The sequence below is a fragment of the Psammomys obesus genome, unplaced genomic scaffold (assembly GCF_907164565.1).
Source record: "Psammomys obesus unplaced genomic scaffold, mPsaObe1.curated_primary_1811, whole genome shotgun sequence".
Lineage (NCBI taxonomy): Eukaryota > Metazoa > Chordata > Mammalia > Rodentia > Muridae > Psammomys > Psammomys obesus.
In genome coordinates this window covers 12233596-12256529 of record NW_026592890.1, presented here as the reverse complement: position 1 = coordinate 12256529, position 22934 = coordinate 12233596, and the positions used below count along the sequence as shown (strand labels likewise).

General features: G+C 50.5%; 1 protein-coding gene across 2 annotated transcripts in view; it reads right to left on the bottom strand.

The window, feature by feature from the left end:
• The window catches only part of Rps6ka2 (ribosomal protein S6 kinase A2), a 277337-nt gene that overhangs the window by 19196 nt on the left and 235207 nt on the right, over positions 1-22934 (bottom strand). For both annotated transcript variants that reach the window (XM_055615970.1, XM_055615971.1), the window contains 4 exons: positions 16872-16936; positions 8082-8184; positions 3336-3466; positions 2204-2329 (listed from right to left, as the gene is read on the bottom strand). In XM_055615970.1, the coding sequence (XP_055471945.1) occupies positions 2204-2329; positions 3336-3466; positions 8082-8184; positions 16872-16936 (425 nt within the window). The remainder of the gene's footprint in view (positions 1-2203; positions 2330-3335; positions 3467-8081; positions 8185-16871; positions 16937-22934) is intronic.

The window sequence follows — 22934 nt, the reverse complement described above, 5'->3', positions numbered from 1 at the left end:
TGGGGGGGAGGATAAAAGGACCCAGAGGGGACAGGAACTCCACAAGAAGACCAACAGTCCCAACTAATGTGGGCCAGAGGGGCCTGCGAAAACTGAAGCACCAACCAAGGACCATGCATGCACTAGACCTGGGCCCTCCACACACACACAAACACACACATATATACATATACCCAATTGGCAGCTTAGCTTCCACGTGGGTTCCCTAGAAAGGGGATGGGGGAGTTGTCTCTGACAGGGACTCTGTGGCATGCTTTTCGATCACTTGCCCCTCATGGGGCTGCTTTCTGGGACACTGTGAAAGAGGAGGCACACGGTCCTGATGCCACTGGTTGTGCTAGGGTGGGATTGTGTGGGAAGCTCCCCTTTTCTGAGGGGCAGGGGAAGGGGGATGAGGAAGAGGGAAAAAGAAAGGGGAGGGGAAGAGGGAGGAGCTGTAATGTGAATAACTAACTAAATGGGCAAGCTAAATGTGGAGGGTTCATAAGTAGGGCTCATAAGTTACTCCTTCTATGTTTAAAAACTCCTCATTGAGAAATTAAATGCCAATTTGCCAAAAGGCCACAGACTACTGAGATGTTTGCTTGTTTTGGTCTGCCGAATGCCGTCACAGCCTCAGAAACCTGGGGTAGATGGCCTGTGAAGATGCTCATTCTCTAGAGAAGCTGCTTTTGAGAAATGTCCACCGTTAAGAGACAGCTGCGGATGCCTTGTGCAGTCAGAATGCCCAGCAGCCTTTTCAGAGCGTGGACAGTCACGATTGGTGGAAACCATTCCTGTTATGTCTTGCCTTGCTGGCCAGCTCCACTTCTCACTAGACACTCTCTGGTGAGCTGGGCCAGTGCCGCACGCCAAGCAGAGTCAGCATGACCTATGTCATGGTTGCAAAGGTTTGGTCTTTGTCCCTCAAGTTTTTTAGTGTGTGTGTGTGAGTGTGTATGTGTGCACGCTCACATGCTTGTGTGTGCACACCCCCCACAGCTATGCTGTGGTGGTTGGAGAAAAGCCTCAGGTCTGATCCTCTCGTTCCACCTCGTCTGAAGCAGCCTCTTTCTCATTGCTCAGTTCTGCCCAGGCCAGGCTAGCTGCCTGTGCCTAACGTCTCTGCCTCCCGTCTCACCTAGGAACAATGCAATACAGATGTGTGCTGCACACCTGGCTTTATGTAGGTGGTGGAGACCTGCGGTCAGGTCCACATGTTCTGTAGCAACCAGTCTGCCCACTGAGCCTCCATCAGCCCAGCCCTGTTATCTCCAGTGTTAGGACAAGTGGTGGAGGTTCGACAGCCTCACGGCTGTGTAGACAGAATGCACAGCATGCAATGCACAGTGTGTGCTATTGTGTACGCCGGATCCCGGCTCCAGAATGGAGACGGCTTTAGCTCTTACTAACTAGAAAACCTTAGAAAGCAGCATTTTGGACTCTCAGGTCCAACATTTAGCAACAGCTACGGAGCTGAAAGTAACCACATAGAGCTTGCTATGTTGGATTAGAGGCTCCAGGAAGTGCTACACACTGGTTGGAGGCAACGCCTCGGTGTCTGGTGTTTGACTTTAGTCTATATCTCTATTCACTTCCTGGATCATTTCCCCACAGCTATATCTTTCTTTCTTTCCCTCCTTTGAAAAATGCTACGCCTGTTCGCCCAATTCCATTTTCTTAGACGCTGGGTGCCCAGGGCTATTATCCTTGGCATATGCTATACTTACTTACTCATCTGACTGGGTCCACGATGGACATAACTGAAATACTTATGGTTTGGAAAGATTTTTTTTTCCCTTTGAGATAGGGTCTTGCGGTGTAGGCCGGGCTCATCGGGAACACTCAGCTCCCCTGCCTCAGTTTTCTGAGCGCTTTGGCTACAACTGTATGCCACCACATCCAGCTTGAAAATAATTTTTTTCTCTGCCTCAGTTTCTCTCCCCCCTCTGACTTTCTCTCTCAGAGCGCCTTACCCATCCCCCTTCTCTTCTATGCTCTCCCACTGTCTGTCTTCTGTCTTTCTCTTTCCACCTCTGTACAATAAATGTCTTCGTACAAAAAAAGGAAGAAAAAGAGTTTTTAAATGGATGACCTCATATCTAAATAAGCTGAAGTCAATCTCTTTGGATCTTAGAAACTATGGATGGAGGGAGGCAGCTCAGCATCCGTGTTCCTGCTGAGTTGCTAGCCGGCTCGGTTAGAGTGTCAGCACCCGCCTTACCTTCACAGCATACTCAGCAGCGGTGGCTTTGTGCACACACCGCTTGCACACCGAGTAGGAGCCCACCCCGATGTCCTCCTTGATCTCGTAGCCATCGGTGAAGTGGATATTGTTCCCGTGTAACTGCTGCAGAGAGGCAAAGACAAGGGTGGTCAGCGCCTTTCACAAGGTGCACGTGGCTACACACACACACAGGATTACAGGGTGGTCAGCACCATGTCACAGCGGTGCACGTGGCTACGCACACACACACACACACACACACACACGCACAGAGAGAGAGAGAGAGAGAGAGAGAGAGAGGAGTGGTTAGCATTCTTTCACACAGGTGCACATGGCGACACACACAGATCCAGGGCTCCAGGGCCCCTGGGAACTCAGGAGCTTGAGGAAACTGAGAGCTCCTTGTCCAATGTCACAGAACTATGTGTAGATGGTCCCTAACATTTGGACACCTGGATATTATGTGTCCACTGAGCACTCATTTTTCTCCCAAAGATCCGTGGAAGTGAGAATCTATGGCGTAAGGAGGCAGAAGTACCTAAATGTGGCCACAGCGTGATCTCCAGTGTAGCTGCATAGAGCACCAACCTCAGAAGTATAGGCTAGTTCTGGCCTGTGTGTACAGTGCCCCCTTGCCCACTCTGAGAAAAAAAGCTCCATAGAGGAAAAAAAAAAGCCACAGAGAGATAAATGCCAGGGAAAGCCGGTGCCATCTAATTATGCTGAACAAAGACATCAGGTGCCTGAGTGAGTGTACTCCTAATGCTTCTGAGTTCTCTGAATTCTAGTTACAGCCCTATAATGACAGAAGTCTAAATAATGTCCTCACTGACCTCCCAATGACATGGCACCCATAGTTCACACAGAGAAGATGCCCAAATCTGCCCAGAGTGACCAGTGGTGCAGATATCTGTGGGGATCCTCTCTTCAGTTTTACTCCGTCTTAAAAATCAATGTGTAATGGACCAGTCCACCAGGAAGATCACCATAGTAACAGAAGATCTCCCTCTAGAGACAGCGAGAGGTCTACCCACTGCTGGCACCCAGCACTGAGCTGGTAAAAGTCCACAGGGTTTGCCCGGCCAGGCATCAAGGCCCTGAACCGAGCTCCTGGGGCAAGCAGACTTACCTGCACAATCGGATGAATGGGGGCCTTGGGCACATCCTGCTGTGAGGGCTCCTGGACCAGACTGGAGGCCACAAAGCTGAATCCTCTGAAGAGGTGATGGGCATTTGCACTTGGGGGGACACCAGGGGAGTCTGTGGATGAGCAATGCATGGTTGACACTTGAGGAGATCCAAGTGAACCAGGGCAGAACAATGTGTGCACATGTGCGCATGTGCCGGAGAAGGCATACACGCACAGAGGCAGACACACATGAGGCTACTTCAGGTGCTGCCAAGAGCCTGACTCGGCCAACACGTGTAACACGAAAGTTTTCAGATAATCACCGACCACATGTTTTAAGGTTACTGACTTTGGAAGTTACTGAATATTCCTTAATACAATCCACCACCTCTCCCAGCTCAAGATCAAGGCAAAAAGCTGCCAGCAGTTCTAGGTGGGGCTGCCAGAAAGCAGGAATGCCAATCACTGAGCAGCTACTTTCTGGGTTAGGAAGGTGCTGGGCCCCTAAAGGCAATAAGAGAAAAGTCAAGAATCTCCCCAGCTCCACGTTCACCTGTAGCCACTACCTCTGCCTGAGGCCCAGACCACAGACAACACAGCCCCTCCACAACTGCACAGCTCTATGCCAAGGCCATACTACTCTGATCCTTGAGGACATGAGGACAAAGTCACCATTGCCCACATCCAGCTGATGAATGCAAGGAATGGTATATATATATATATATATATATATATGATATTGCACTGTGATTCTCCTAAGTTCCATGAGGTCTGTCTAAAAGCATGACTATTATGATCTTTCTCCACCGGGTTCACCATTAGGTAAACAGGACGGTAAGACTGACTGGCTGGGAGAAATAGCTGCATATATATGACAGACAAGAAGGAGCAAAGGAAGCCACCCCTAAGGACACTGTGTCTGGGGGTGCTCAGGCTCTCAGGTGAGGGGGCCATGTGCTTACTGAATGGGGTGACACGAAAGCCAAGGACTCTGTAAAAGTGAGTGCAATCAACCACATCTGGGTTTGGCCAAAGGACAGCAACCTCAGAGCCGAAGAAGGGAGCTTGAACTGACTGTCCTCTTAGAAGAAGGGGGAAGGGCAATGGCCCCTGCGCTTTCAAAGGCACATGGTCCTCTGAAGTGCCAGCCTGCATCTAGGGATTTAGTCCTTAGAATTACTTTCAACGGTAAACGAGTATAGAAAATGTTGTCTTTAGCATTTTTTGTGACAGCAAAGAAACAAAGCCAACATACGTGCAACTGTTAAGGACATCACAGCCACAATTAGGGACAGCCTTCCCATATGAGAATGTTTTATTGCTGCTGCTGCTGCTGCTGCTGCTGTTGCGGTGTGTGTGTGTGTGTGTGTGTGTGTGTGTGTGTGTGTGTGTGCGCGCGCGCACACTCCTGCATATTCTGGAGTCATTTACCCAGAGGAGATGAAACTTCTGCCTTTTTCCTGTGCCCTTTCCTCCCCTTCCAGTCCTTTACTTTGACACAGAGACATGGTGGGTAGGAGAGTGGGGAAGGGAGAGGAATCTGAAGAGGAAGTGTATTTTTTGTTCCTTCACAGTCTGCTTTGGGTACAGGGTTGGGGGGGGGGGCAGCTGCTTCACAGCTCAGGGACAGGCCAGTGAGCTGGGAGGGGCCCTGATCCCAGACTGGGCCTGGCTGTAGCTAGGTAGAAACACCCTGCCATGTGCTTCACTGGGGCAGAGATGCCAGTGCATCTTATGGGGCAGGAAGCTTCCTGGATACAGGTCCATCTTAAGACTCCCGGAAAGAAGAGGAACAGACCCAAGACTTGCTGCCTTGCAAAGAGGCTCGGTCTCCCACATAGATACTTCTGTGACCCTAAATTAATGTGACCAGGGATGACTGCTTGGAAATAAGCTTCAAATGTGCTAGACTGGGGAACGTTAGTTAAAAGGAGAGCATGCACTGCTGTTTTTAGAATGTGAAGTTATGCACAGCGAGACACGCAATGGCAGCGTGCAGTTTAATGTAGACTGGCTCCCTCCCTCGACATGGGCCCTGTGGATGGATGCGCTCCTCAGGTGCTTCAATTTTGTCTTTCTTTTTCCAGCATGAGAGTCTGGCTTTGAAGTCTGTTCTCTTGCCTTTTCTTAACACTAAGAGACTGAGCTGAGGAAAAGAGCTTAACAATGGGTATGCCCATCTTAGGGATATAGGCTTAGTGTGAAGAACTTGGGCCATCTAGGAACTCAGTGAGCCTGACAGTGGTGAGGGTATAGACCAGGGTCTGTTTATTGCACACACGCGCGCGCGCGCGCGCGTGCGTGTGCGTATGTGTGTGTGTGTGTGTGTGTGTAGGAAACAGGTCATATTAACTTGAACTGGTACATAGTTAGCAGTAAGAAAATGCAGATCAAATCAGGAATGTTTTTCAGCATTTGCCTCTCTCGGAGGTACAAGAACGGCCAGTCTGCTGAAGTGCAAAGAGGTCTTTCTGTGAAGCTGAAGAACCTGACATTTGGTTTTTGAGGCTCAATGGTGAGCAAATGGCAGGTCATAGAAGTGGAACCTAGAATGCTTTATACTCGGATAGGAGGCGCTGAATGCCAGCATAGTAACAGGAGAACAAAATTCCGAGTTAAATTTAAAAGGTAAAGCTTTAAAAGCAGAAACAACCTTTGGATGTTCTCTGCCTGATGGATAGGCTTTCAGACCTTCCACTGGCATGCTCTGCTGTGTGACCGACAGGTGATCAGGACACATAAGCTAGATGGCCTCACTTTAATCAAGACTTCAGATAGTCCACCCCAAGAAAGGCCCTTGCTGCATGTAGACTGTCTCAGAACCCCATCACCACGGCTGCTCTTTGACTTGGAGGTATATCAGCAATCCTGTTGGGAAATTCTTACCCCGATGTCAACATCAGAGTGGCTTCTCTGCACTTTTAGCACTGGCATTACTGCCTCCCCTAGAGGCAAACTCTTTGGCAAAGATGTCTTAACTTAGTATCTGAACACATTACAATGCTAAGGAATGACATGAGCCGGCTGTAGACACGGGGTTGAATGCACCATGTCTGATGGGTTTCCCCTGGGCTCATATGAAGATCAAGCATCACTTTCTATGCACAAAAGGCTTCGGGTCACTTGGAGCTGCCTGCATTAGCGCTAACATGAAGCCTCCTTCACGTGACAGACTCACGACGATCGCTGCCCTTCCCACTGAGGCCCTGATCTCCACGTCCTGGCGGAGGAGTCTCCTGGCTCACAGGCCATCTTCTCCCCCAGGGAAAATCGCTTTTGTGTTTGTTCACCTGCAGGTCAGATGCAGGAGGATTCCGCAGCCGCTCAGATGCCCGTTGGGCTCTGACTTGCTGACCTCAGCAGCTGAACAGAAGTGCTCCTCTGTGGACAGGGCCCCACAGCCCTGTCCATCATCACACAGGAGAGGACACGCCCAGCTCCCGGCCCAGCCCAGCAGGGTGTGTGTAAAGACATCGCTCCAGACCCGTCCCCAAGGGAACAGGGTGGGGTCTCCACCCCACTTCTCCTGACTTGAGACTCGTGGTTGCTGATGGCTAGTTTCTAACAACCATATAACATTTCCTATTTGAGAGTAGTGAAAAACTCCAAAGAATCTCTGTTCAGGGACTGGAGAGATAATTAAGAGAACTGGCTGCTCTTCCAAAGGTCCTGAGTTCAATTCCCAGCAATCACTTGGTGGCTCTACAATGAGATCTGGTGCCCTCTTCTGGCCTGCAGGTGTACATGCAGGCAGAATGCTGTGTAGATAATAAATAGATGATTCTCAAAAAAAAAAAAAAAAGAATCCCTGCTCAGCCATCAGCAGATCCCGTAACAACCGACTGAACTTACTCCCGAGTCTGCAAGGGGCTTAGCCACTGCCCTGCATGTCCCCACACTATCATGGAGCAGTGCCCACCGCCCTACCCACAGTCAGCTGTGTTTGCAGACAGGGTCCCCATGGGAGAAGTCAAAGTTAAATGAGGGCAGGGAGTGGGCCCTCCTTCCACAGGACTTGTGTTCTTACAAGAAGAGGAAGAAATGCCAGCACCCTCCAGCTTTTCCCATCCACAGGAAAGGCCATGAGGGGACACAGCGAGGTGGCCAACTCTAAGACAGAGAGGCCTTACCAGGAATAGACCTTTCTGGCAACTTGACCTTGAACCCAGACTCCAGCACTTCGACATAACACCTCTTGCTAAGCCACCCTCCCGTGTTATGACATCATGTCGGTCTAAGACAATGACAGCATGCAAAACAGTAAACCAGAATGTTAAGGTTTAAAGGGAGCTGACCAGCTATAAGAGAACTACACAGACCCCAGAGGTCTCACATAGCATAAAGCTAAGTTTCTGTGCTGATCTAGCTGCACTGCATCCATCATACAGGGCCCAGCTTTTAGAAATAATAACTTAGTTCATAAGCCCAGAGTCCTAAAGACAGCCTTCTTCTTCCACACATCAGAGATGTGAACTACCTATCTCCTTCCTGTGTCTTGCTTGTGTGGCTCTGGGAGGACTGTCACTGCCTAGTGTCTCATGAGGGAGGGGTCCACAGAACCCTGATTGCTTCTGAAGTGGATGTCACACGAAGAGTAGTGAGATTCGGCTCTACCACTGACCCCTTCCTGCTAGGAGAACTCAGGAAGACCAATAGGACTGAAGGTTCCTCCCTGAGGGAACACCCTTTAAACAGGCTCTCTGGAGGCAGACGGGACCAGCCCAACCGAGAAGACGTGACACACACCTGTGGGCGTCCTTGCAGTAAACTCGGGGTCAAAGTGGAAGGTATCCTCAGGCCTGCCCACTGCTGGCTTGAAGGGCGGCTTGATCTCCTTGCGGTACAGCTTCTGCAGGGAGAACAAGACAGATCCTGAGACCAGGCTGAGGAGATCACAGAGAGCAGAGGCCACAAGAAGCTCTCACACTTCCGAGATGTATGAGGAGGAGCAACCCAGTCGCATGAAAGACCATATACGAGTGTAGAAACTGCGTATCAGGTGTGAATTACAAAGGTGTAGTTTGAGGGTAAAAGGTCTGAGGTCTGCTGAACATCCTTCAGTTCAGGGCAACAGTTTTCCAACTTATTTTCGGCTGCAGGATTTTTATCTCCGAGAAAACATTACAGGTTGGTCATGCATGCTGCTGGCTGAAGGGTTACCACCTTGGGAGCCACCTTCAGGTCTCTGGGGGCTGTGAAAACTGAGGCCCAGAAAGCCCCTTGCTCACAGAGATCTTCCCTCTGCCTTGGCCACTGGCAAGACACAGATGTCCAGGATAGATTCCTCTCAGACCTGCTGCTGGACTCAAGACACACGCACACACTTTTTAAAAATCCAAAAACAAAAGGATTCAAGCAAGAAAGGACCTGGGATTTGGTATTTGGGGTCAACACTTTGGGGAGCCCAATACCCTTGACTAGGAGGATCAGATGGCCCTGGTTCCCTTGGCTCTTCCAAGATGTGGTTTCAATCATCTGTGGAGACGATAGTGGATGAGGTAATTTAAGGACAGTGCACACATATCTGTGATCTGGCAAGGTACCTGTGGACATTGTAGATGGTGAAGAGCTAAGGGTACTGGCTGAAAGCCAAATCCCAGGCCCTTTCTTGCTTGAATACTTTTTGTTGTTGTTGATTTTTTTAAAGTGTGTCTGTGTTTGTGTGTGTCTGTGTGTGTGTTTACAGAGGGTCTTGGTATGTAGTCTAGGCTGGCCCAGAATTTGCTAAGGAGCCTAGGCTGGACTTGAACTTCTCATTTTCCTATCTTAGTTTTCTGAGTGTTGGGGATGCAAGCGTTTGATACCATGCCCAGCTCCCTTGGTACTTATGGTGAGGGTTTTGGGGTCCAGCTTTCCAATTGGAGACTCACTGACTAATCAGGTTCAATACAACCCATGACAAGGGAAAGCCAGACCTATCACCTTACCAGGCAGGGAAACTGAGGCTAAGAGATACAGTATGTTGTTCAAGGCCAAGGGTGAGTGGGTGGATCAGAGAAGGAAGAAGGAGATAGACTCCAGACCCTTTTAAAAAACATTACATGCTCAAAACACAATGGTTCTGGAGAGCACTGCACCAGGCCCAAAGGGAAGGGGGCGGCAGGTGGCTGACAGCTAGAGCTTGGCCTGAGGGTGGGTGAGTGGGTATGAAAACAGCAGTATGGCCTCACATCCAGTGTGATCAGACATGCATAAGCAGCACCCAGGTACCCGTGGGAGCTGTGGAGAAGCAATAATTCATCTCAGCTCTGAATTAGAATTACTTTGTCATCTCACTCTGGTGGATGCCTCTCATTAGGACCAGAGAAACAAAGAGCCCATATTCTATGGTGATGCCAGTTCAGTTGGGATACACATCTCTATCCAGGTATCTCTTGGAGAAAATCCTACAGCAGGAACCTCTGACCAGAACCCAGGCCTTGTCAGGGCCTGGGTACCTCCTATTCCTGTCCAGAAACTTCTGGTTACATTGCAGGTAGGCTACTGAGAGCATTAACCTGCTGGAGGAGAAGCCACCTCTCCATCAGAGGGTAGTGGAAAGTGGGAGGGGGTTGGGAGAAAAGGGAGGGTGGGAAAGGGGGAGAAAGAAAAAGGGAGAGGCAGTCCATCTACGAGAGGCAGGGTTATGACTTTTATATTCAAGAGATTTCCATCACAAAGACACAACAGACACAACACAGCTGCCACTTAAGTCTGAGAAGCAGCTTTAGCTAGAAATGCTGGAGCTCACGGGGGCCATTTTATTTGACCCCTCAGCTCATAGAGCCCTAGGTAGGGAGAAGGCTGAGGTCTCACCTACGCCTGCCTAGCTTGACAGTGGTTAAGCAAACCATTCCTCGGTCGGCCCTCCTCCCCCAAAGGGATCCTCCTCAGCAGGATGCTGGTAATGCCTAGTGGTTGTCCTGTGCGTGTGTACGTGTGCCACTGTAACTTGCTCAAACTGCACCCATCTCTGGACAGTCCATAACAGAGAGCATCACCCCAAGGGGCCATGATACCCACATGCCTGGCTTGGCTCAGCGATCTCACTCCTCTCTCCTTCTGTCTTTTTCGGTCCACCCATCAACACTGTGACTGCACAGTGAGGTTTGTGAAGAAGCACAGTGAGGTTTGTGAGTGCTGGACGGATCTTGTACATCCCTTGTCACCCCTTTCCTCCCTACAAGGAGCACTGAGGTGGGCAAAGCTGGCTGTGGGTCTGTTACCCAATGACGGATGGGGCACACAGGCTGCCCAAGAAAGCCCAGCTTTGTTTCCAGATGTTCTGACACTTTCTTGATCCCAATTCTTCCATCTGCTTTTATCTAGTAGAGCAAAGGTTCATGCCTGGAGGCTTTACGTTAGTTATCTAGGCTGAAACGGGAGTGACTAGAGTCCAGTTCATAACCCAGCAGGGTGTTGAGAGATCTCTGAGTTGAGAACATCTCTGACAGATGGAGGAGGCAGATGGTCCAGATGAGGTATGTATGTGCTTCTCCCTGTATTACACTCAGCTCACTCCTCTGCCCTTCATACACCCCAGAGGCCAGTACTGGAGCCACCAGTGGACACTACTGGATGATCAAGGACTGAGGTGGCCACACATCGCATCTGTGTGCTTGGAACAGCAGGTTATATAAGGCATGCTGGCAGACATATACTCTCATGTCCTTTATGAAGCCTGATCCAGCTACAGAGGCAGAAGGGGACAGGTGGGAGACTGGGCAGAACACCCGCCAAAGGACACACACCTTTCCTATGGCAGGGCCATCCGTGGGTATCATTGCTAGCAGCATGTTCTGGGCAGCCTCCATACTTCACTCCCTGCTCTGTGCTAGAGTGACCTAGATACTTCTCATGATCTTGGGAACAGTTCTGTGTCTCCTTCTTGCTGCACAAACATTCTGGAAGGTGCTCATATGTGCTTTCATTACACATGGTGTCTGATGTGGCTCTGAGGGTGGCCTCTGTAGAGGACAATTGTGCTTTTGTTTTTTGAGTATGAATTGCTGTGCACAGGTTGACGTGAGGGTGAATGTTCACAGCATTGTGCCCAGGCACTGAGCTTGGCCAATGTCTGTCATTCTGAGATTCTGGAATAACTCATGTCCACCCTGAGGCAGAGAGAGAAAAGCGGTACCTCATGGTCCAAAAGTGGTACCTCATCATTTTAAATCACCTCATTTGTCCCTCAGCATCAAGATGCATACTGAGAATTTTTGGTTTCTTTAAAAAACACAGAAATGTTATGGGAATATGTTTTTGTTTTAATCCCAGGTGTGGGATGTGGGGCTGCTTCAGATTGTCCACAGCAGCTGACAAGCAAGGGCATGATTTTGCCAGCTGCAGATAGTTTCTGCAAGTGTATATCATTTGGAATTCTGGGGACTCTTGAAAGGGCCTGTGGCAGAGGGGCTGCGGCTGCTGCTCCTGCCATCGCTGCTGCTGCTGCTGCTGTTCCTGCTGCTGGCGGTGCTTGCTGGTTGCTGTTGTTGTGATTTTTCAAGTCCTCCATGGGCAACGAGATGAGAAGAAATTGAATATCTTGATGGCAAAGATCAAACTTGCCCAAAGAAACTGCTGCCCCTAGCCAACAGGAAGTAGTCTAATAATAAAGAATCCCCCTTTCCTCTCTATCCTTCTTTTTCTTCTACCTAGTGTTGGGGGATTGGAAGGGTAGAATAAGAGTAGAGAAAGGTGGAAGAGAGTAAGGAGCCCCTACAAAGTGGCAAACAACGGCTACAAAGATGACATCAGCTTGGCATTGCCATCGAGACGGGGTTCACACTGCACATGTGCTGAGGAGGCTAAGCAGGCACGTCAGGGTTTACATATACCCAAGAGGCCTTGTTGGAAGTGAGCAAAGGGCAGGAAGTGCAAAACAAAAATGGAGAATGCCAAAAGAACATGCAAGCGGCTCTACTTTGGGATCACAGACCCTGACATCTGTTTAATGCAGTTTGGGCTCAGGCATTTAGAAAATAACCCGCCTCAAAGAGCGAAGGACACACAACATGTGCCATTTCTTAAATGGCAATGCCAACATGTGCAGGCACAGAACGATGGCAGGATGGAAGGAACAGGGAGGATGGAGATGGCATCCAGGGCATCGTGGACGGGCTGTGCCGGTGAGGAAGAACACTACCTCTACAAACCTACCCAACCCAAGTGCTGCTGCAAGCTATCTGGAGCTACAAAGGCCCTCGACAGAAGGAACTGTGACCATCATCATCACGGGGGCTTTGGAGGAGTGAACTCTCCTGGTGCACTCAGCACAGGGGGAAAGCAGCGGAAATCTTCCTTCCTGTGGCAGTGGGAGCAAGAGCACATGGTGAAAACCAGCTGAAACCACAGTTATGGAAACTGTGGTAGACTACCACCCTGGACCTGCTCCAGCCAGTACACAGGACAGCCACGGGCCCCGAGCAACAGACGACCACACACAGAGCCGCCGAGGTGCTCTGCTCTCAGTTTCTCTTCAGACTCCTTCTCACCTCACAGAAAAACAGACGATGTGCTGGGCTGGAAATGTAACAAGCACCACAAGCATGAGTCACTGGCATTCGTAGTTAACAGGGATGGTGCCACGCCTGCAGGCACATCCGCCAAATCCTTCTTATGCCGAGAGTCTGTGCTTTGGCTTTGGATGGTGGTCTGGAAACGAGCGATGTGGCAACTCCCTCCACTCTGCCACCCTGGGAATGAATCTGGTGAAGTATTGTTCTCTTCCCATCCGAGTGCTGTCTTACCCTGGGTCTGGCTTGCTAGAAGCCGGCTGGCTAGATGCCAGCGTGGTCAGGCTTGCTTAGCCTGTGAGGTCACCTTTTCTGTTTATTTTGGGTCTGTGCTAATCCTGAGTCCTCAGCATCGCTTCAGCCACCAGGGAAAAGTAAACACAGCTTACGTTTGCCGGCTGCACCATCTCCTGCACAAGCTTCCTGGTCTATAATTAACTTGTAATTTTTCACTTAGCTAGGCAAGCAGCATGGGTGTTCAGAGGGCAGATCTGGAGCTGGCATTAATGTTCTGCGGGCAGAGGGCAAGCAGAAAGGCAAGGAAGCCACAGAGACCTGCCACCCTCCACCTGCTCCAGCGAACACAGCTAAAACCTATACTTCTGTGCTGGCAGGTCATTAGATCCTCAGGGGACAATTGGGACTGACGTTACTTAAAAAAGGAGAGAGAGAGAGAGAGAAATATATGCTGGTAATTTGGGGGTCACAGAAGGCGGCGGTGAGCAAAATAAGTAAGCTGTTCTTTTCTCAGCAGCATCGTGAGGCTGCGCCTGGATCAAGCCCAGAGGCAGAAATCTAATGCCAGTAAATGTCTTTCGTCTGTCACTCATGGATGGACTGTGGAGGGGCCTGGGAGAGACCCTCTGGTGAAGCTTCCCTGAGAACGTGGGACCTCTGTGGTTTTCAGTGATCTGAGCTGCTCACACCTTGAAGGTGCACAGGACATACACACTGTCCTCTTTCCTCCCTTCTCCCTCTCCTGGCTCCTTCCTCCTTGCTTCTGTTTTCCCTGAACAGGGCACTCACATACTACTGCCACGGCTGAACAGCCACCTCATGGCGCACCAGATCTCACCCCGCCCCTCCAGGACAGGGCCTCTTCTCATCACCATCACTTCTACTCCATCCGGGCAGGCCACAAACATTGCTCAAGGCTAGATGAATTAACATGAAGGCAGGTCTCTGGGCTCCTCTATGTAGGCCTATTCAGTAGAGCACTGGACGGAATACGGTTGCCATCCCTCCAGGCTCTGCTGCGTACTGTCTGTCAAGGACAGTGTGAAAGTAAACATATTTGGTCCTAGTGACCCAGAGGGGCCTATTTTAAAGCCAAACAGAATACAAACCAAATGCAAACAAATAAACAAACAACTCTTCCCCACATTATCCCAGCTTGAATTACTTTCAATGATACAGAATCGCTCACTTCGGGAATCTATCGTCTATGTTTGCACTGAGGGGACATAGTTCCCCAGTGACAGAGAGGCGGTTGGGAGCTCTGAGCCTGGTGTAGTCTATGGAAGGTGTGTCCCATGGACCTAGCCTTCTACAGCACACGATAGTCCAGCCTTGGCCCAGGGCAGTGATCAGCTCTATTGTCACCTTGACACAGTGAGGAGGATCACGTGGAACAAGTCTCAGGGAGGAACTGTCTACATTGGGCTGGCCTGTGGAAGACTGTCTTCATTAACTTCATCGATGTGGGAAGACTCAGCCCATTGTACGTGGCATCATCTGCTAGGCAGGGAGTCCTGAACTGTGTTAAGAGTTGAGAAACTGAGCGGTGAGCAAGGTCAGAAGCAAGCCAGGGAGTTGCCTGCCTTGTTTCTCCGTGACTGTAGATACAATGTAACCAACTGTCTCAGTTCCTGTGGCCTTGACTTCCCAGCAACAATGGGTCATCACCTAGAACTGTGAGGCAAAATAAACCCCTGAAATCTCTAAGTTGCTTTTTCCCCAGTTACTTCAGCAAAACAGAAATAGAAGAGGACTGCGTTCCAGACTCTTCTGCAGCTCAAATCCTAGGAACCTCATTATACAGACCTGTGCTCAGTGCCTGCTCTAGGATGTTCTTAGATTGTCATTCATCAATGTTCCTTCTCTGACAGATCCTCTGAGGGGGTGCTACCTGGGGCCACCACCAGTGGGCATGGCTGGGGACTGCCCTTTTCTTTCCAGGAACAGCTACTAGGACTTCCACTTCAAACCATCCCCATGTCAGCAACTCCCTGCCCCAGCCCCCACCTGACTCAGCAACTCCCTTTCTACTCCTCAGCAGGGTGTTTGGAAGGAGGGCAGAATATACCTACGATAGGGAACGGGGTGGGGCATCAGGTAATGATTCTTCACAGGCACCAACCTGGCCTGAGAGACTTCTCACCTATGACTGCCCCTCACTCACTCAGTGGCTCTTCCGCCCTCCCTTCTTCTCTCTCTAGTTTCTCCACATCACCTCCCTCCCTCCAAGGCAGCTTTCTGGTGGCTCCCTGGCCTGTTTAGAGGCCTCGGTTAATTCTTCCAGGCCAGCAGTCCTGACTTCCACAGGCTCACACAGAGCCTGACAGAAAGGAACACTTATCACAAAGCTCGGATTTATGTGGCAGATTCAAAGCTAATGGGGCATGGGAACAAGGGTCAGGAGCACAGGGCAGGTTTCCTATGGTGACAGAGATGATGACATTGAAGAGAAGACTGGGAGGACAGAAAGTGAGAGGCTTGGGAAAAACAGGTCCAGGAAGATGGACAGTGGGAAGAGTGGAATGGGTGGGCTTGGGGCTTCGTTCCCCTCCCACCTTCCTACTTTTCCACCAGTGCCCTTTTATGCAATCTTCTGTGCCGCAACACTAGGTCATGTGACCAGTGTCTCTCTCTCCCAGTGAAGTCACTGGATCCTCCAGGTAAAGCTCTCCCACAATATGCTTAGTCCCAGCCCAGGAGGTACCTAAAACATAGAGCCTCGGTGTGCATGCTTGAGTCAATGAATAGAACGATACATGCAAAGAAAAACCAAGGTGTGGCCCCTAGCAGGGAGAGGAGGTGCCACCCCTGAGGGATGGCTTTCACACCCCACATGCTATGCTGTGCTGATCATTCCTAATGTGAGACCTATCGCCAATGAGGCCTGTCTATGTCTACTGGCCAGTCTCCACAGAGAGGTGTCTCCTCAGCTCACACAGCCTGAATGGGAGCTGGGGAGCCTGTTGGTGGGTGGAGGGGGAACTTTGGTTTTACTTCTGCAAGGTCCCATCCTCTTCTGCTTTGGAGGAAGATGGTCTGATTTGTTAAGTGCTCTCTGCACACCTGCTCGGAGATACAGCCACCCTGACAATCTGCCTGCTTCCCTCTGACCTTCCCTGGGAGAAGATGTCTTACTCAAACAAGTTCTGTAATCAGATCTGCAGAGCCACAGACTCTCTGACTTGCCTGGTTTGGATTAGGCTCAGGTGGCATGTTCTCCAAGGTAAGACAAGTGAGAATATAAAAAAGGAGGGTGGGCAGAGAGGAAGGTAAACCTTACACACTAGATGCATTTTGCTTCTGTCTTTGTTTTTTTTTTTTTTTTTTTTCCCAGTGCTGAAGATAGGGCCCAGGACCTTACGTATAATGTAAAAGCGCGGTGCCAATGAGCTATACCCAGCCTGATGTTTAAATATTCTGTTAAAAAGTCCTCTTGGATTAATTTAAAATAAGGTCCCATGTGTGAGGATGTTGTATGACACAGCATAGACAGACTGTCAGATGCAAGTCACCCCTGCAAGCCTGTCTGTCACTGGCGTGCCTTCTGCCTCAGCATGGCTGGGGAAGGTGTAAGATGATGGATGCTGAGGATCCAATGGGCGGCGGCACTAGGGAGGAGGGCTTAGGACTGAGAGTAGGAGCTCACCAGTTTGCACCTCTCTGGGGAGCCAGCCATGTTGGGCATGCTCACTCACGGGTGGGTGGACAGTGTTTGTCTCAGACTCTTAGTGTAGACAGAGAGGCCATGTGCACCGAGCAGCAGCCGTGTCCCTCCGCCCTCTCCTTGCCCCCGAATGCAACTTACATTCCAGTCTATGGTGACAAAGAAAGGGTGCCGCTTAATCTCCTCCACTCCATCGATGCCGGCACCTGTCACAACACAGCAGAGAACATTCGTCAGTGCAAGCCCAAGGCCACGTGTCATCCCTCACTGCTACTAACGCAGCTGTGTGATGGATGAGAGGGCACACTGCAGGCCAAGTCCTGACTTGGTCTTTTTTTTTCCAAGAAGAAATCGCCAACTTGCCCTTGGCCTCAGAGCCCGGGAAGCCCCCATCTGACTCCAAGACTTGTGATACAGATACACTCTGAAGCAGAGGTGATAAAGGAAAGGTGGTGTGTCAGGACCAGACTTCCTGCTCCTGGCACAGGGATATCTGGAGAGGAGCAGGTGGCAATCATGGCCATAGACCATGGTTACAACACCCAGAACACAGCATCTGGCCAGGTTCCCAGGACTTGACAATGCACAACAGGGCCAGAGGGTATTGCATTGAGCGCCTGGCCAGGTCACTGTAGCATTTACCAGGGGAAGAAAGAATCTCAAGAAAGGAAAAGGAGAGTGGGTAGGACCAAGTACCAGATGTGAAACCTGGCCTGGGGTCCTCTCTACCACACCCAACCCTTGCACAACCATCATTGTCAGCTGGGTCTCAGTTTGTGGGTCTCTGATCTGTCCAACCATTGTGTCTACCTAAGTTCTCCTCTTTGTTTCTATCAAAATCCTAAGCTGCATGCTGCAGGCGTCGTCGGCAGGAAACAGAGGCTGTCTGTGTCTGTGAGATCACTGAGTGTGTCACTCAGCACCAGAGCCAGCCTGGAGTGAACGGTGAGTTCCAGGGGAATAGTACGAGTGTGTTAATCAACTGGCAAACATCCAACACCCACCGAATGTGAACCTGAGTGTCTGGCAGGGAGGGGGTGGGGGTGGAGGAGAGATGACACATGACTTGCTACATGCTCCGTTCAACCCTTCTTTAAACTTGAGGCTGCTCTAAATAAGGTCTATTAATTAAAAGCAAGGCCCAGGAGCTCCTGTTTTCCCTAGGACTGGAAGGTAGGCAAGGAGCCCAGGCTCTGCAGCCTTGAGTCAGGGACAGAGCTAGTCTCAGGAACCGAACCATATGAGTCTTGTCAGTTCCTGTCCCAGGGTAGGAAATGAATGCCGGACATCCCCCCCACCAATCATACACACACACACACACACACACACACACCGTACTCCAACCTCCTCCTGGCCTAATGGTTCTGGTCAGAATCAGCTGGTCCTCTTGAGTCCTCCCCAACTCAGTCCAGGTACCTTCCGGAGCCCTACAGAGGGGCTCCTTTGTAAGACAGCCCTGAGCAGGGTGCCGTGGAGGGTGCTGTGGAGATGCTGTGGTGACCTGTCCTAGCTGGAGTCTCTGGGGGTGGAGCCATATGTACCCCATGACTCAGATGCTGACCCGTCTGCTTTGCTCACAGCAGGGGCATGCATCACCTCCCACCTCTCAGGCAGCTTGGCCATGCCTTCGCTTGGAAAGGTCTGATTGGGCCAGCCACACCAGGTTTCATTCACACGCCAGTCTCAGTCTGCGTTATTTGGTTGCTGTTACAGTTCGATAGGAAAACACACAAGGAAAGGAACCTGGGGAATGGCTCGGGCTCAGGTGCTCCATGTCCACCCAGTGGTATAACAGGTGTCCCTTTGGGGACGTGAAGCACACATCCTCCTCTGTGTCCCCTAATCAGCGGTCACTTCCAGATGAACAACTCAGGCTGACCGTGTAACCTGCTCCAGGCCACATCTGCTGGATTGGAGAACTCAACTGCGGTACCCTTTCTGGGGACTCCACCCTTATGCCCGGATCTGACCCTCATCTCAGACCCCTAGGCAGAGGCTTCTGTTTTAGAGAATCGATCTCCCTTGCCGAGCCCCAAACCACAGGACCAGGCATTTTAGTTCCTAGCTCCTAGTGTTCTTTCCTTGAAGGGTTCTCTGCTGCCGAATGGCCCAGAGCTGTCCTTATGGGCCACTGTCCCTGTACTCCTTTGATGAGACCTGGAACTCCAGACAGAATAGTCACTCTGGTTCTGGTTACTGAAGAACCAAGTGCCTCAGACTCATACCTCCTCTGGGTCTCAGCGATGAATGTCACCCACCCTCCCAGGCCTCAGCATGGACACCTATCCAGCGAGGCATGCCTTGCCTCTGTTTGAAGAACCTCTGTATACACAAGGCTTGCAGTATGGTCTGCAACTAAAATAAGGGGGCACCCTAGAGAAGCTGGTGTTGGGGTGTTTATGAATCTCCTCTGTTACTCTCCCCTGACCTTATTTTCTTCTGCAGTTAGAATCTGGCACCAACTCTCAGTTTTGCAGTCTCAGCGAAAAGAGCTGATATTCTGAGTACTGCTCAAAAACTCTATGCATTGGCGGAAGGTTTCTGCAGCCAGGTCTTTAAAGCTTCAGTGACCTTTAGAGAACAAACTTGGTCATTATTCTTCATGCTAGTCTTATCCTCTCCTAAAATATTTTAAAATAGATAGTTGTGGATTTGGCTCCACTTTTATCTAGACTGAACACATTTGACAAATAGCAGGGAGCAGAGTTCCGGGCAGGGAGGATGGGAACGTGTTTGTGCTGACTGGGAGCCAGAGCTGCTATATTACAGGATCTTGACCAAACACTACTCAAGCCTCCCCTGTCCCAGGAGGAAGCCTGCAAATCATCTCCTGTCCTAGGCACTGACAGGACCCCAGAGTCAGACAGGGAGAATGGAGGACAATGGATCTCTCTTTAGGCTCCATCGTTCCACAGCAAGTTTCCCAGGCACACACAGAGGCCTGTGGGATTCAGACGTCAGCCCTTCATACCTAGTTCCGAGTTCTAATTACCGTGGGTATTTTTTGCATGGAGACATCCTGAAGCCTGGGCCCACCTTTCTATACTTGATTAAAGGCATGAGGCACAGAATTAAGAGCCATGCTATCCTGGAGAAGGGGTCCTTCTATTACCCGTGTTTAGCCGGTTCACACTTGAATACCCTCCTCTGACATACTCATTTCATCAGGACTTCCAAGTCCAGCAAACTATTCCCAAGAGGTTCTGCTGAAAAGATTTTCACTGGTTTTATTTTTATTTTTGGAAATGGTTAATTCCTAGCTCCTCTGCAATGTTTACATTTGTTGTCCCCACTCTGCTGATGGCTTGCCTTCCTCACCTCCTCTAATTGTAAATCATCTGTATCTACACTGAAACCATCTAGAAAGCCTTCCAGGATTGATAGAAATATGAGCTCTGCTTTTTTATTTCTTAGTCACTTATATGCTATTTGCACATCACTTCTTTGGTTTTCTGTCCATTTAAATCGTACCCACTTGTTGTTAACAACTTTTGCTTGATAATTGTGTGTCTTGCAGAACTGCTGGACTGTGTGTGTTTAAGCATGTGTGTGTGTGTGTGTGTGTGTGTGTGTGTGTGTGTGTGTGTGTTAGTAGCACAGCCTGTGGAAACTAGGATGGGACCTCAAGGGATGGGCAATGTCTGCTATCTGTCCACATCATCTCTGGACAGGAAACAGAATGGAGACATGGAACCCCTGGGTGAGCAAACAGAGCTGCTCTAGACCATGTCCACCACATCAGTGTGATGAGGAACATTTACTTGCCAAGCTGTTTGTGTTCATCACACATCTGACTCTGTGCTGGCCTCACCTCATGCTCCCCTGTGAGAACTTGTGGGCCCCCCGGGAGAGGCTGTGGCTGCTCATTAGGGGTGAATGGAGAGCTGCCAGCTTTGGAAAGACCAGGAAGCAGGCTAATAGAACCAATGTTTCTTGTTACTCATCTGGCTCTGCAGGAAAAGCCAGAGCAGAGAAAAGGGGGTTTGAAAACCAACCCCTGAAAATGCTGAACTCAGGGAGGCAAGATGCAGCAGAGCTCTGTGTAGAGATGGACACTGGACAAGCACCCATCCCGAGAGGGGCTTATGCCTGAGGAGTGAAGAACGCACCCAGCAGACCAAGCAGCCACAAGTCTGAGCTTCAGTCTGCCATCTTTCTCCAGAGGGTTCTGTTCTGATACGTCTGTGTAGAATTCTGCAGGGTGAGTCCCCTGTTCTCCTGAGCACCCCTCCCTCACTTTCTTTTTTTTTTTTTTTTTTTAACCCTCCTCTCTGAGCTCCCAGGTTTTAGAAACTGTTCTCAGTCACAGATGCCAGGTCTGGGCTGGATCCTTTGTGGCATAGGTAGGGGTCCTGGAAGGCAGCCAGGACAGTAATCTCTGTAGCCTCTGCCATGGATGGGCTCTCACTTCTCAGTCCAGGCCCCTTCACCCATGCAGGCATGTTGAACACCCCAAGGCTGGTGTGTCCTCCACCTAAGGACCTCTGTTGTCCAGCCGAAGGACCTGACAGGGATCTGGCCGTTCAGGGCCTCGATTCGCCCAGCTCTACTGAGGGCACCCAGCACTCATATCCAACAGTTACGCACAGCTGTAGGTGGCAGGTGGAGGCTGCTAGGTGGGAAAAGAAGCGTGTGGTACAGAATGAGTCAGCCAAGCAAAAGGCTGTGGGGTGGAGGACGCTCAGGCCTGGGACAGCTCAGGATGCGGAAAGTTGGCTGCTCTGAGACATTCCTGTAAACTACAGCACCCCTCCACAGGCCCTTTACAGTCGCACTCAATCCATGAGACACAGGACAGTACTTCCTGCGTGCCAGGCACTGTTCTGCCCTGTGAGGTGCCTGATGACTCTGAGGTACACACACTTATCCTCAGTTCACAGGTGAGCAAGCACAGAGGGGACGAGCTATGGGTAAGCACAGACCAGGCAGGGGCCAGAGCAGGATCTAGCCCCTCTCTGCTATACCCCGGAAGCAAGGCATCTGTATGCATCTCTGAGCCTTGTCTTTCCTGTGCCACCCCACAACTCTTGATAATGAGGACCATCTGTCAGATCTGGGAAGACCCCCAAGCCCAGCATACGAATGAGGGGCTTAAACGAGACCCTCCTAGGTCGAGTTCTGTGCACACAACCGTCCTTCACGACACTGTACTGTTCTCACCATCTGCTCAAGTATGATGAGGAAGAGCCAGGAAACCTGGAAGGCTGGCCTGGACCATCAGCGGCTGTGCAGCATGTTGGATTCAGGAAATGAACCTTAAAGTGAAGCCCCAGAGGACAGGGTTTCTCTAGCCTTTCGCATACGCCCGTTTCTCACCAGCCTTCTCTCTGGAGGAAGTGGTGCACTGGAATTCCTGCTCGCCATAGGGTGCAGAGGAGCCAGGACTTCTTTCTTCCAAAGGCAACAGAGAACCAAGCGGCTGCTGCCACTCTTGCCTACCTTCCCAGGCAGGAGCCGGCACAGAGATTCTGACCACTCATATGATAATGGGTCCTAGGACATCTGTTTAAGAGATGGGGTCCAGGGAGTGGAATGAGGCTGGCGGAGCCTATGGAGAGTCTTGCTGAGCCCTGGGTCTCCCCCCACCATCTTGTGCTCTCTCTCAGCCACATTTTTGTGGGGTGTGCTGTTTCATCAAACCCAAGAGCAAGGGACATAGTCCTGGTGTCTTTGGGCCTTCACCTGAAGACCCTCACGCTGGGTACAAGTGTGGCAGAGTGTGGCAGTTACACCTTCTGCTCAAGGGTGCCAGTGTGACCCTCAGGGTGGGGAGAGGGAACTGCAGATTCTCCACCGCCACACGGGCGGTATCAAAGCTGAGGTGGGCCAGTGTGTCTCAGGGTCTCTAAATACTAAATGTTTCCCTTGAAAACAGCTCCTCCCTCCCAAAACAAAACCAAACCAAAATACGTTTAACTCATAAAAATAACATATGCTTACTGTTTACAGAGCCAGCCAGCCGAGGAGCAGGAGGTGAAAGGGAGGCTCTTTCTTGCCCACCTAGGAAATGAGCACGTCTGTGCTTGCCTTTGGAAAGCTGTCTCCTACCCTGCATTACATGACCTTCTAATGTAGACTGGCCATCCTGGGCTCCGCGTGCTGTTTGTTTAGCTCCCTTTCCTCGTAAACTGAAGCATCTGGCCGCATCACACAGGAACAGCACCTCTCTGCTGTGGCCGAGCCCCGCCTGCAGCTGCGAGTCAG